This window comes from Ostrea edulis, chromosome 2 (assembly GCF_947568905.1).
Source record: "Ostrea edulis chromosome 2, xbOstEdul1.1, whole genome shotgun sequence".
Lineage (NCBI taxonomy): Eukaryota > Metazoa > Mollusca > Bivalvia > Ostreida > Ostreidae > Ostrea > Ostrea edulis.
In genome coordinates, this window is record NC_079165.1 from 61,131,364 (window position 1) to 61,147,611 (window position 16,248).

General features: G+C 33.7%; 1 protein-coding gene across 7 annotated transcripts in view; it reads right to left on the reverse strand.

Moving 5' to 3' along the window:
- Nucleotides 1–15,937, reverse strand: part of LOC125678990 (inverted formin-2-like) — a 37,646-nt gene extending 21,709 nt beyond the window's left edge. Inside the window, exons 1-2 of one of the 7 annotated variants that reach the window (XM_056154677.1) lie at nucleotides 15,570–15,937; nucleotides 4,958–5,682 (exon numbers count right to left, since the gene is read on the reverse strand). In XM_056154677.1, the coding sequence (XP_056010652.1) occupies nucleotides 4,958–5,663 (706 nt within the window). In that variant the 5' untranslated portion in view covers nucleotides 5,664–5,682; nucleotides 15,570–15,937. Of the gene's footprint in view, nucleotides 1–4,957; nucleotides 5,683–5,812; nucleotides 6,066–8,045; nucleotides 9,529–10,148; nucleotides 10,287–15,516 lie in introns of those variants that run through there. The other 6 variants (XM_056154678.1, XM_056154681.1, XM_056154679.1 and 3 more) reach the window with 6 other exon arrangements.
- Between the last annotated feature and the right edge of the window lie 311 nt (nucleotides 15,938–16,248).

The following is a 16,248-nucleotide window of genomic DNA, read 5'->3' on the forward strand; positions in this document are numbered from 1 at the left end:
ATCTTCACCCGTCATAATAACACAGGATGTTATAAAAGCAGTTGAATTTTACGTCACAATTACACTTCGAGTTTGATTGATGAACGGAAATATCTCCGTTCCATCACAGCATGATTCAGTTACGGGTATGTCAGATGGTATTAAAGCACTCCCGAAAAGTGAATCGTTGCTATCTCTAAAGAAATTGTCTAGACTCCAAACTACCAGGTAGAGAAATTTTGTATGATAAAAATATCACAAAGCCGATCGAGTATTCGACTAGCTTCTTTACTTCCTGAAGAGGTAAAGGAACTAGTTAAGTATACTCAATCGGCTTTTTTATATTTCCTGATATATATATATATATATGACGATGATACTGACAGTGTGTAAACTTAGTGACATGTATTGCAGCCCTGTATGTGTAGCCATAAGCACACAGATAAAAGCCACAGTCCAGGTTTCATGCCGCCAACCTTCTCCATCTTTAGCAAAATCACCAACACCAATTCCTCTGAGACATCTCATTTTCTATCTCTCGCCCCTGTGATATATTTCTTTATGACACAGCAGTGCTGCACCAGCTCCAGTGTGTTTGACTTCCTCTATTTTAATCCATATGACGCCTCTCTAGCACTTGTCAATTACTGTCATTGTCATATATTGCGCTGTAGGCACCAGATTGTATTCTCACTTAGACAGAGTGACTTGTATAAATATTTCAAGGGGAAACCAAGGTTTGTTGAATAAATCGTTTTTATCCTGTGTCTCCAATGTATAATGCTTACCGGATTCATTTTTATTCATTCCTAGGGGATACCCCCTTAAAGTGTTACTCATTTCCAAATGGTATATTTTTAAAGCTGCTACCTCTTCTGTTAGTGTATTTATCCACGTTTTGTTGAAAATAATATTTTTTTAATCACCTAAACACTTCTTCGTACATGTTTGAACTATATTAACTTCATATAGATGTAAATAAACATAATCAATATATCGAATTCCAAATTACTAGTATAATGTACTGGTAATTATTCGGATCAAAGGAGGAAAGGGTGCTACATACAAAAGTATCTTGGGGAAATGTTTTGTATATAGAGAAAATGTCCCCAAAGATGATTATTTTTTAGTAAATCATCACAGGCACTTGTTTCATAAATGAGTCCCCCCTTCTTAATAATATTATTAAGGAGTGGGGACTCATGTATGAAACAAGTGCCTGTGTAAATCATCCAAGGTGGGATTCTCGGCAAAGGGGTTTCTATACAAGACCGGTAATATCAAAATACATACTGTAAAACTGTAAACCAACTTTTATTTGCGGCTACTTAATTTCGCGATTCACCTGTGGTAAACTGGTTCACGGCGAGTAATTTTCGCGAGCGAGCCTTTTTCGAGCCTATGACACACATTCAAGGAGTTGTTCGAGAAGTATTCGCGACGATGAGGTTCTCATGAATCTCTCGAAATTTTTTCGTACGCGAATAAAAGTTGGTTTACAGTATTCAAGTTCAGCATGGAGGGAGAAACGATGGGTCGTTTCCATAAAGTAATGTTTGGGTATTAAAATTACCTATAGATAAATCAATTAACTAAATCAAATGATAAATTATATCTCGTTTAAGCGATCCCACTTTACAAAAAAAAACCCGAATAGGTAATGTCCCTTAAAGGACATCTTGATCTCACCAATTGAAAGCATGTGGTTTCAGATACATGATTAGTTTCACATATTTCTATGCATCACTTATTCAATTAAGTGATATATTGAAAAATTGTGACATCTAAAAGATGATAAATACCAAAACGGTATTTTTGTTCAACTTGAATATTTACATTTACCTTTTTTCGGTACCAAGCCCTTGACATTTCATTATTTACATAAATCTCTATACACATGCACGTTGTCGTAAACATGTAAACAAGAAAATTTCTACAAGGTGAAATTAATTCTCAAAACGTTACTTTCTGCGATAGTTACACGGTGCATGGAGATATCAATATACCTACCAAGCAGTTTGTCTCTTTAAATCAATCGACTTCATACAAAGTGTCGTTGTAAAGCACTGAATACTACATCTATTTCAAACGCTCAAAACGACAATTACACTCCCGTACAGCGAACCATTCGCGCATCTTTTGACACGTGATCCTTTTTCTTATCATATCACCCGTTGTCAAATCAATAATATTTACCCATAAACTCAGAAACGTTTGCTCCAGAGTTACTACTTGAACCTATGTAAGAGGTGAAGTCCGTAAGCTACATGTATAATAGAATCGTACTTGATTAGTAAATATCGTAAAATTAATTTTAAAACCCACTTTCGTTTTCGATAAACTACCCTGAAATACATGTAGCAAAAATGAGAGTAAAGTGGTGGACACATTTTGGTGGATCTTAGTAAGGTTTTGTTTTAAATGACAACTTAAGATAATACGATATATATGAAGTACAAATGTAAATCCGTTGTTTTATCGATGCTTGGATTTGATCTTACAGAAGATATAAGTTTGATAATTGTTGAATAAATAAAATATGCTTGTGCGTTTCTTCAATCCGTGATTTTGGAATCAATTTCCAGAACGAAGCGCCCAGAACGAGGAAACATCAGACACGCTTAGGGTTACCACCAATCGCACATTCTCGGGCCTTTCCGGCAAGTCGAAAAAACTACCCGAGAAGTTGCGATTGCTTTACAACATGCTCAGCATAAAACAGTGTTTGTGTTCAGTGTTACATGTAGCTATACTTAAAATAATTTTGACTAGGTCCATGTGTTTCATTTTATGAAGATTAATATCTATACATCTCATTCAATGAAGAACACCCCCGCCCCCTCCCTGGACCAACGATCTGAAACATCGATAAAGTTTTAAATATACTCATCTGATATTTTTGTTGTTCTTAATTTTTTCCGTTCTTATAGAAGTTAATGTTACATCTTTTTGTAATAATTTATTAACAGTTACTGATATGTACAAACACAAAAAAGTTTTTATTTTGGTTGAACATGTTTTGTGAGGACACATATCTTGAAAGTACATGTAAGAACCGAGTCGAAAAATATCCAATAAGTCAGATATCAAATGGTGTGGGACAGTTCTGGGAAGTTTGCGTCTTATAACTTCAAAGTTAAAACATTTTACCGAAAAGGTCGCACACTACCTGGCAATGTCCAAGAAATCATGGCCATTGTTTACAATATAACAATTTTTATGTTTGTCATTCATATAGTGTTATGTTTGTCATTCATATCGTGTTATGTTTGTCATTCATATAGTGTTATGTTTGTCATTCATATAGTGCTATGTTTGTCATTCATATAGTGTTATGTTTGTCATTCATATAGTGTTATGTTTGTCATTCATATTGTGCTATGTTTGTCATTCATATAGTGTTATGTTTGTCATTCATATAGTGTTATGTTTGTCATTCATATAGTGTTATATTTGTCATTCATATAGTGTTATGTTTGTCATTCATATTGTGTTATGTTTGTCATTCATATAGTGTTATGTTTGTCATTCATATAGTGTACATGTATTATGTTTTGGATTATTGCATTTGACGAGAAGAAACCACGTGTATTCATAATTGTGTCCTGAAATTGTCGCACTGGACAAAACAACCATTATGAACACATTCGCAATATTTAATGAGTTTCAAATTTTGAAATTATGTACGACCGTTCAGTTTGTCTTTGGTCAACTATTCCTCATGACGGATTGGGATTGCATTCGAAAAATCGTTATCTAATTTTCAACACGGAAAGAGATCATTTATGTTATATAAGGAACATTTAATTTGAGAAGCTTCAAGTGACTTCCTACTTATCAAGCTTAATTAACTGTATATGATATCAATAAATATGGCATAACTAAATACACGCAGTTATCTAAAAATTGTTCTTAAATTCATGAAAGATATCGTTCATTCAATTCATGTGCACAACAATTCAAACATGCATTTAAAAAGTCCTTCCTCTATGCAATATTATTTATAATTGTGATTTCCGAGTTTGCAGCAAGCGCGGGGTTTTAAATCAAGTATTGTAAGAAATAACGATCGCTTTGTCGTGTGTGTTGCAGAATAGCCTCCGATGTCGAGAAACGTCGTTTAAAAACACACAAGCGGAGGCTTTTATATTTCAGACAACATTTCGAGAACAAGAATGTTATTCTGCTATATACATGAAATCAAGAACTTTATTTCTTTTCTGCTACGGCTCAGAAGTATACAGTCGATCATTTCCTATATAGCTACGAATTAGGTCACTGTGACGTCATGACAGTATCCAAAACAGATTAGGTGAGGTGGTAGGGGTATTCTAGATCTATTTCAAAAAGAACAGTTCAAGTATTTAGTTTCATATTGACGGATTATAACAACTGCTTTGAATACAAAGTCCAAGAAAACTTGTCTGTGCATCGACATACATACGTAACGATCTCGGAATGCAGATGATTGATATATACTGAATGACAAACATTCTACAGTCATTTATGAATTTGTTTTACAATATATATTGATTGAATTTTATGATTATAAAATCTAATTATCAGTTATCGACTTTATTGTTGTATTAGAAAATATGAAGCGCAAGTGCGATTACTCCTAGTATCAGTTATGAAGGTATATCGCAGAATAATGACCGCGGCATTCCTTTGATCTTTGCAATAACCGTGGTAGAATATAATTACGTATTTAGACCTAGTCATGTCAATATATTGTGGCTCATGATTAATTGGTTGTTGTTAGATACCTGAGACGCGTTTGCTTATGTTTCAAATACCCTATTTTAAGGTATTTATACAAGTGGTGTCTTGCAAAGCCAGTACCATTTTCTGTTTCTATTGGAAACATTTTGATTGTCTTATTACTCTGCTAGAGTGATTTACTCAAATTTAAAGTAAGTGTTATTGTGTAGTTTCGATATATCATAAACAGCTATACAACTTCAACAGCACCACTTACCCTTAATTAGTTTTTTGGTGTAACTGCCATGCTGAACCAAGAACGTCATTCCCATCTTAGAATTGACTAGTTTGGTAACACAAGAGACACACTCCAAGACCTTCAAGGCTTCGGACAATTCCGTAACTCGTCGGCCACCGATAATGTCGACAGCATCAAGCAAGACATCGAGGCCTCCGCCATCAAGGAAGCCTTGAGTCCACGCTTTATCTGTTTTCTTTAGTTTCTTTTTGAGGGCTGTGAAAGCCTTCACTGTAGGGGTTCTCAGCATATCTACACATACCTCAGGCTCACATTCATCAAACTGCTTCTGAAGAATCTTTTCTTTCACTTTCTTTCGAAATTTCCATTTTGAGCCTTTATCATTTGGAGACCTCTCTTCATCAGAATCCATTGATAACGATGATGTGTCCTCGGATGTTTTCTTCTGGACTAGTTTTCTTTTATCGTCCATGCTATTGTCGGTTACGTCAACGGAATTTTTGACGTCAATTGCGTCTGTTGTGTTCCTATGCACGTCTACCAAAATTGAATGATCAATTTCTTCTTCTGTGTCCCGTTTTACAACAATATTTGAATGTGCGTTTGTATCCACTAAGTCTTCTGTTGCGTATGGCTCAGGGGAACGTTTTGGTCGACGTTTTTTCTTACGTCTAAATGTCAACCGTCCCGCTGCACGCCTCAGTGCGCGGATAATTCCCGACATGGTCTAATGGAGATTGGGCCTGAAAGAAGTGGGATATAAAAATAAGTGATTATAATGACCTTTATTAATTTTCAACCGATAAATTTGTAAAATTTGAAAGTCCTTTTGTATGTCACTGATAGGACACACTGCTATCATTGATAACACACCTTAGTCTCCGATGCCGCAAAATTGATTTGACATCTTAGGAATGTACAGGTGTTGTATGAATGCATTTAAAAGTATTAGTTTAATACAGGAGCAATGCAGATCATTAGAGAGCTATAATCTCCGCCAGTGCACACCTACCTAGACTCCATGAAATGAAGAACAATCCCAGAAGGACACTCACCTGACACGACTACGCCCAGAACACAGAGAGTCACCTATATAGTGGGTGTATTACATTCTAAAATATTTTGCACAACGGAAATCTCTCGTTTAAAGGTCGGTCTCGAGAATGTTTAAATAGATGTTTACTCTATTCCCCGGGTCATAATTTCAGCAGGCCATGTTATACTAGTACTTTCTGCAAAGATTAGACTCTTATAATCATTTATTCATGAACTCATTGACTATTTTTCGCAGCGTTTTCATTGAGCAAGTCTCAGTAGGAATATGTCACTAAGAACATTAAAACGGTTAGATTAATTGTAAGGTGAATGAATGGGCAATGTATTGTTCTACTACATCTGTACCTACAAATGTGATCAATCAGAACAAATTTGATTAAAAATTCATTATTAATGCAATATTTGCAGCGTAAGCATGGAAAGGCAGGTACCTATGTAAAAACGTTTTTGGAAAGCTGAATACGTAATAACACCCTCCCCCATGCTCGCCAACTCAGAATTTCTGTCGGAAAGGTCACAAGAGATACAACTCCCCATCTCTTACCCTTCTCCCTAGCACGTCCCTCTCCACTCCCCTTGACCTCCACGTTAACACGTTAGGAATATAATCTACCCCATATCAAAATGTTCTACTGTGCGAAACATTTTTTTTTTGATAATCTATTCAGATTAAATGGGCTGCATAATGGTACACACCTACTTTGGGTCAGCGAATGGTTTAAATTGTTCTTTTTACCTCAGCTGTTCACTATACATGAATCAAACAGATTTAAAAGATATTTTTCCCAACTTTACAAGTAACGAAAGAAATCTTCAACAGAAGATTCGGGGGGATATAATAATATAATTCTACCAAGTACCTGCAAATCTAAATGACTCAAAGTCTGATTTCCCCCAAAATGTGAGCTATATAAACCAATTAAAACTATCAATCTAAACCAATTATGATTTTAAAAACCTGAAAATTACAAGTATACAAAATAATGCTACCTGCTATAAGATGACAAATTAAAAAGCATCAAAACAAACCCAGAGTAAAAAATGGCGAAAAAATAAGGCCATAAGATATGATACACAGTATCATACCGGCGCCATCCGAAAATTCAGTCTCAGTCACTCTTATGTTTTCGTTCAGATGACAGGAAAAAAGAGCTACGGTGAGCAGAGAGTTGGGTAATAGAAGCTTGTAAACATGAAATATATTTTTACTGTGCATAATATACAGTCATAAAAGTAAGTAAACTTTATACAATATTTCACTTTGTGATTGGGGTGCGCGTTTCATTATATTTTCATAACAAATAAAATTAGATCACAGTGGAGTATCCAGAAATTTTTCAAAATGTGGGGGTGGATGCGACTCAAGTTTGTACCTTTTTCGCCAACTAAGGGGGGGGGGGAGTGAAGACCCCAAAATGGCAAAGAATGGTCTTTTTCTTCTTTTTTTAAATAAAAAAAATCAAAACCCATAATCCCCCCTAGATCCGCCACTGGTACATTGACAAGAATTGTTTTGGATTCTTTAATATAGCAGTCTACAGTGGCGCAACGCCCTTATATGGACATTTTCTGGATCCATCCCTTTCTTATGAAATAAAATAAGAAACAGAGAGTAAACCCAAACTGGTTTAGTAATCGAAGAATTGCTGAGGTTTAATACTGTGACAAGATCCGGTTTTTCCTCCCCACGTTTAGCAAATAAACAAACAGGAAACGTTGTAGGCCTACAATTCGCGTTTTAAATCGAGGAGTGATTATGACTAAGAAAATAAGATTTATATGCTTTTATGGATTTTATGTAACATCTCAGAATAACGTGAACTTGAAGATTCAGAAAAGGATGAACATATGTTCTCGTTATTCTGTGTGTATTAGTAGTCGCAATCCTTACCCAGGAAAATATGTCAAAACAATTGAATATTGTTAATTTATAAAACAAACGCATCTAATTTGCTTGTTTGATAAATTAACAAGCATGTAAATTTACGAGCTTTGTTTTGTTTTTTTTACGATTTCAAATATTCATTTATAAGTTCAATAAATAACCTACCTCCATGCTAGCGGTAACGTTCCAAATTAACGACTTGTCAAGAGTTTGTTCAATCTTTTTTTTTTATATCGTCCATCAATCTTAGTTAGACATGCCTGACCGTCTACACATTTTCATTCACGATTTAAACATTTGTCACGAAAGCATTCTACAATGTTATGCAATGGATATGGCATTGCATATTTATATTCAATTCCTCTATAAAGATATCTTACATAATTTATGAGATATCTTCTATTTTTAATATGAGATATCTTGTAATACATACAAGATATCTAATATGTTTTTATTATAAGATATCTTATTAAAGTTAATTCATATGATACTTTATAAAGTTTAAAAGATATCTTATAAAATTCATTTATGAGATATTTTATAAAATATATAAGATATCTTATAAAGTTTATGAGATATTTCATATAGCATATATGTTTTTAAAAATATTTTATAAAATATATAAGCGATCTTATAAACTTTCTTTTATAAGTTATGATATATCTTATAAAGTATATGAGATATCTTATATCAAAAACGTTAATACATGCGAGGTATATATTATAAAGTTTATGATATATCTTATAAAGTTTATGAGATGTCTTATCTTATACGTATATACTATATAAGATATCTCATATATTAATGAGCTATCTTATAAAGAAAAACAATATGAAATATCTCATATCTTTTATGAGATATCTTTTAAAGGATATAAGATATCTCAAAAACTTTAGGAGATATTTTAGAACCTTTATAAGATATCTTATACAATTTATGCGGAATAAATGTATAAACAGCGTGCCTTAAATGTAGGTATTCGGAGCTTACTTAATCGGAAATGTCAAAAATGTGAAATATGATAATATGTCCTTATTTTCTGTGGTATTCCATCACGCTATGAAATGGGTTTTTTTTTTATTTGTTGAATGGGGTAATATAGATAAAAACTGCACTGTGACTTGGTAAATCGAGACATCTCTTCACAACATTCATTTTTAAAATCAGAACACGAGCTGTTAAGAAATCTTTTCCATTGATCTAGACCTAGATTTAACTTTGAAACCGGACCTTGAGAGCCAAGTCTTAATGAGGTATTTCTACATCGTCATAAAGACTGACTTCTTTTAAAACATGGATGACAATTTAAATATCGGCAATATTTAAGATACATGTAACTTTGCCTAGTTGAGTAGCTCAGTAGGTTAGCATATTTTAGATATAAAGTATTTTAAATGTGATTGTGACTCAGTTGTATGGTAACCCGTTTAAATATTTATTCGAAAAAGAGACATCTCTTTAACTTTGAGATATCTCTCTAATTTAAAGAGGGTATCTCTTACTTTAAAGCGATATATATATTTTAAGGTTAAGAGATATATATCTTAACTTTAAGAGATATTTCGTTAAAGTAAGAGACATCTCTCTGAATTAGAGAGATATCTACGAAAGCCGCCTAGGCTCATTTTGAAAGAGTAAAAAATATCTTAAGTCGTTATAACGAGTTAATTATCTCGTTATAACGAGATAGTTAACTCGTTATAACGAGTTAATTATCTCGTTATAACGAGTTAGTATCTCGTTATAACGAGTTAATTATCTCGTTATAACGAATTAGTATCTCGTTATAACGAGTTAATTATCTTGTTATAATGAGTTAGGGAATATGGAAATGTTATGGGCCTGTTCTTTCCAAATCAATAATGAATTATTAAAATACGCATAATTGAATTTACTAAATATCTGGCTTACACACGATTATCTTATGATGACTACATGTATTACGTAACAATTTTATTCGTCGTGAAGATGACAAGAACATGTTTATTTCTAGCTGCAAACAAATGAATAGGTGACGATATATTTTTTTCTATTCAACAAAAATACTTATTTTCCATTGTCATGAATAAATTTAGATTTTATTGTTTTAATATACCACAATGGTTTGACAACATCTTCGAGATAACTCGATATTTGAGCAACAAATCAGTCGGCCTAGAAGCAGATGATTTTATTAAAAATATAGATATATTTATACTACTGATGCAAGCACGTAGAGCTAGAGAGCTTCTCCCTTTTTAGCTCACTTGAGCTGAAAGCTCTACTTACCTAGTTTTTCTGATCACTTTTTGTCCGGCGTCTGTCTCTTCGTCTGTCTGTCAGTATTCAACTTCCTCTCCAGAACTGCTAGGCCAATTTCATTCAAACTTGGCACAAAGCATCCTTGGGTAGAGGGATTTCAAGTTTGTTCTAATGAAGGGACAGGCCCCTTAAAGGGGAAGTAATCACGATAATACAAAATTGAATGAATTTGAAAATCTCTCAAAAACCAGTTGGCCAGAAAAATTAAATCTAAATGAAAGCTTTCTGACATAGTGCAGATTCAAGTTTACTCAAATTAAGGCCCCCAGAGGTAGGGTGGGGTCGCAATAGGGAATCAAAGTTTTACATGCGAATATATAGGGATAATCTTTAGAAATATTCTTTTTAAGAACCACTGCGTCATAAAAGTTGAAAACTTGAAAGTTCCCTGATAAAGAGTAGATTCTAAATTGTTCAAGTTATGTTCCTCGGGGTTAGGGTGGGACCACAATAGGAGATCAAAGTTTACATTCAGACGTATAGGGAAAACTTTGAACAATCTTCTCAAGAGCCACTGGGTCAGAAAAGTGGTAATTTACATGAAAGCTTCCTTACATAGAATATATTCAAGATTGTTTAAACCATGGTCCCCGGTGTTAGGATGGGGTCACAATAGGTTATCAAAGTTTTATATGCTGATATATGTAGAAAAAATCATTACAACTCGTTTGTACTACATGTATTTAAGCTAGGACTTTTATATTTTGTATATAGACCTTGATATACTTTGTTGTTTGACCTAATGACCTTGAACAACAGCAGGGCCAAGATCGCTCAGGTGAGCGATGAGGCCCATTGGCCTCGTGTTTGACAGCGTACATTTCCCGTTATGTTTTACATTTAAAAAAATATCTTTACAATTCAAAGTAAAATATATTGGGTTAACCCCCTCCCCCTCTTTTCAAAGTAGTGTCGAGTGTTAAGGATGTAAGTTTGAACAAGTGAAGGTAGCGAGCGTTGACAGTCGCACCCCGCGGTAAGCCCATATCTTGATCTGGCAATCGGAGTAATTCCGTAGTCAAAAGTAGTATATAAAGAACGTCCTCACAACTGGTATGCACTGTAACTCGTCAGACAGCATTTGACCCCTATGAACTGAACCCGTGTAGAGGAGGCCGAACACTTGCTACCCCCCCCCCCCCCCCCCGACCGTTTGCGATTTAAGATAGTGAAGTTTGAGTTTTGAGTAAAAACCGTCGTTTAATTTGTATGTGTGTGCGTGTTTTTCCTTACAACCCCTTCAGGATTTTGAAGGTTGGGTTTATTTAGATTTTAAATTTTTGTGGATTTTTATTTATTTATTATTATTATTTGCTTGAAAAGAATTATAGATAAATGTGAAGTAAACTTCTCATAACATTGTCCTCTCCCTTACTTTGAAAAAAAGGGGGGGGGGGGGGGGGGGGGCTACGAGCCTGTACACAATGCCAATCCACCAATAAGTTAAAATGTAAATACGGGCTGACCAAGCTAACAGCAGCTTGGATTTATTTCTCTTGTTAAATATCACGAAAAATACTCAAATATTACCGGTAAGATATATAAACTTACAAACATCTGCAAATTGATATACTTTGATGATTTATTTTATAAGATATGCATTTTTACAAACACTTACGAAGTTGATGTGTGTTTTTTTTTTTTTTATCTTGGAAATTTCTAAATTAAGAAAACATTTTGTTTATTTGTTTAAGTACATGTATCATTGCTACAGCTTTTTTTCAAACTAATCTTTTATTTCGGGAATAAGAGAAGGTCTTACAACGTTTTCGTAAGATATATCATTTTAACGATTTAGCTATCTCGTTATAACGAGATAGCCAATTCGTTATAACGAGATAATTAATTCGTTATAATCAGTTAATCATATCGTTATAACGAGATGATTAACTCGTTATAACGAGATACGAGATACTAACTCGTTATAACGAGATACTAACTCGTAATAACGAGATAATTAAGTCGTTATAACGAGATAACTAATTCGTTATAACGAGATGATTAACTCGTTATAACGAGATAACTAACTCGTTATAACGAGATGATTAATTCGTTATAACGAGATAACTAACTCGTTATAACGAGATGATTAATTCGTTATAACGAGATAAGTAACTCGTTATAACGAGATAATTAAGTCGTTATAACGAGATAACTAATTCGTTAAAACGAGATAATTATCTCGTTATAACAAGATAACTAACTCGTTATAACGAGATACTAATTCGTTATAACGAGATACTAACTCCTTATAGCGAGATAATTAACTCGTTATAATGAGATACTAACTCGTTATAACGAGTTAGATTTTTTTCCACTTTTTTAAATGAGCCTATCCGGCTTTCGTAAGATATCTCTCTTAGTTTCAGAGATATCTCTTTAACTTTGAGAAATATTTCTTTAACTTTGAGAGACATCTCTTTAACTTTGAGAGCTATCTCTTTTAACTTTGAGAGATATCTCTTTAATTTGAGAGATATCGTTACGGAAAGACGAACGCGTGATCCGATTGACATCTGCAATGTAACACAATTTTGACGCGCTTCCGCTTTGGGGAGCATTCCGTGTGCATTTAAGAATTATTTTTAAAAATTAAGAGAGGTATCTCTCTTGAACTCGGAAAGAGATATTGTTTTTGGTTTTAAGGGATATATTTTATTCAAAGTATTATAAAGATATCTCTTAGAGTGAAACTCTTTAACTTAAAGAGAGAGATCTTTATCTTAAAGAGATATCATATCTCTCAAAGTAAAAGAGATATCTCTCTAAGTGAAAGAGATATATCTCAAGCTAAGAGATATCTCTCTCTAATTTAAAGAGATGGTAAGGTGAATCTTTTCATCACGAGCTTTCTTTGGAAATTATATTCCAATTGACTTTATATGCCTGAAATGTGTTTTTCTCATGGATATCAATGTTAATCTCTATAACAGATAATTCTTATATGTCTTGTCAATTTTGAAACTTTTTTTGGTGAATCACTGTGTATGTTACTTAACTTTCATTTGACACCAAATTTTGTATTACATAAGAATTAATTCTTGAAAAAAGATTGGGGGTTTTATGGATCGAAAATCTGTATTTGTATTACTACTATTCCAGTCTGACGATACGTTTACGAAAGTATAAAATATCTATATACACTATATGTTACGGCAATTCTTGTTACAGCCCCCCCCCCCCCCCCCAATAAGTATTGAATACTGAAGAATTTAGTACATCTTTAAGATATATATTATATATCTGTAAATGATATATAAATTCCTTGAAATAAATTGTAACATGAATTTGCAGAAATCATCTATTTGATTTTAAAGGTAATAAGGAATATATCCCGTGTATACTTCTGCAAACACGAAAAACTTATGTTTTAATTTTATGTCTAAATAGAAGTGCTGGTTAAGGGGGAAATCTTAAGTACCGTATCAACGCTTCTGAAAAACGAGTAGAGAGGCAAACTTCCGCCAGAGGTCTTTTGCGGCACATACATAAAAATACATTGATTAACACATCCGTTCTGTGCATAGTAGTAACATTTGCTTAATTTATCAACACAGAAGCTAAATGCAAAATCGGTCTTTGTCAATATCAGAGAAAGATGAGCCACCACTGCCGTAAATGTACGTGTAGCTGTACAACTATCACTGCCGTACACGTAGCTGTATAATTTCCACTGCCGTACACGTAGCTGTATGGCTAAAATTATGACTACCAGTGACGTAGATGTAGCTAGGTAGCATCACATTAGATAAAAGTTAAGCATTAAAAAGTAACAATCCATTGTACATGTATGAGTTTCATGGTATATGGTTACAACTTGTTTAACCTCATCATAGAAATGCCATCGGGTCGTTGTTCCTTAGGGTATTTCCTTCTACTTAAATATATTCTATAATACTTCTCACAAAAAAGTAGGATACTGTTATTCTCTACAGACGGATGTACATGCATGTGTGTTTGCTATAACTTAACATTAATAGGGTTTCATCAATATTTGGTACTAGTAAAAGTTTACTATATGCATACACTTATGTTTATCCAAGAGTGTCCCCCCCCCACCCCCCCACTAAACTGCTATCCTCGGTATATGTAAAAAACAATCTGCAAATAGAATGTCTATAGATTTACATACCTTCTGTACAATGTATAATGTCCTGCCACAGTGTACATATACCCCGGGGATAAAATTTATCTACCTTCAGAACGCCTACATTGACAAGAGCAACGCAAACAAGTACATTTCGCTTATATGACTACATTACGTAGAATTTTTCCGCTACAACTGCATGTCTGTATGATTTTGGTTGGAAAAGTCCACTTGTCTAGAAGGCATTTTCAGAGTTACACCGTTATTTTCATTTTAAAATCTTATCATCTACGATTTGTATATATAATTGTAAATTGATAAAATTCATGAGTCTAGAATATTTGAATTATCATTAGAGAAAAAGCACTTAACAAAGCAACCTAAAGTCAGTCTGATTAAAACCAAACCTCCACTAGCTCACATATAAAATAGGTACGTAGTGCAGTTTTGATTTTAATCCGATTGACCTGAAACCAGCGGGCGTGTTCGGTATTCTACTCTGTTTATTCCCCACGTTTCTCCCTAGGAAAAAAAACTCTACATTCCCTGTATTTCAAAAACTTGTAGATAACCTTCGAAGAATTGAATATATCATCCAAGATAAAAAAGAAATCGTTTGTTTCAAAGGCGACAAAATTGATACCTAATACATATGTATTTCAAGAGCTTGCAGAGGCCGCTAAACAGCAGTCTCTGTCAGCAAAGTTTGTCATGCTGAGACCACTCTCAAAATTTCATCGATTTTTGTTTAGTCGTCAAACTGTTTTAGTGAAGAAGAAAAAATTGAGTGTCGAAGTTTCATGCAATCAGATACACATACGTACATGCACACAAATAGGACTGAAAATGAAAACCCCATCGCGGAATGTCGGAGTTCTGTAATATAGCTAAAATCTGAAGGGCATACCATTTATTTACCTGCACCTGAATGGGTGTCTAAAACGAATTCGTTGTTTCAGAGAATAACCCGTCCTTAGGAGTGTATTCAAGTATATTTTTAGTAACAGGGTAAAAAAAATGCAGCTATGCTATATTCCTCAAAGTCAAATATAGAGTAACTAAGAAAAATCAAGGATCATGCAAAAATGAATATAAAACAAATTTCAAAATACCAAACCGGGAATTCTCTCCCGATGTACCATGTCCATCATTTTCATATAGACACACTATAATTTTCTTGAAATATATATTTAACATACGAAAATGATCTATAAAAATAAATGATAAAATATGAAATAATTTACTTACAAGTAATTCAATCTCAGACTGCGTTTTTAACATGTTAAAATAATACACCTCACCTTCATCGTGTTTTCGCTTGCTGTTTCCATACTTAGCATCACGCCCAACTCCTTATCAGCATTTGAGTTAAGTGCTTAAAACTGGAAAGTTCAGTTTACAATCCCTTATCTGTTACCAAAAGCAAACAAGATATGGACAGTATTAATTTTCGCATCTATAAATATGAAAGTCCTTCGACTTGATCTATGCCCTTAGCTACACGTCCAAGCTTCAAAATCTCAATAGTTTACCAGTATGTAAATTACTGTCGTACTACACTGAACATACGCGCGATTATGATACATATTTACATCTGGGTAATTTTCTATCAGGGAAAACACGTACTTGGAGATTTCTGTATACTCCATCCATCAAATCATCATCTGACAAAATGATGTTATTTGTCACAGTGTTTAATGCATGCATTTGTAACTGTTTATGACATTATCATATGCTAGCTGTACATGTGCGATGTGTGTAAGTGACATTTAGATGCTCAGAATATCTACACACAGTAGTGGATACTTAAATAAAAACCATCATATGGTGAAAGAAAATTATGTAACATGGACCTTTTAGAATGAAAAAAAAAATCTAGATCCCTAGAAATAATAATCCTAGCTTAGCCTATCATGTTGCGAACACATCAGTAAACAATAAACCTAGCTTAGACTATCATGTAGCGACCACATCAGTAAA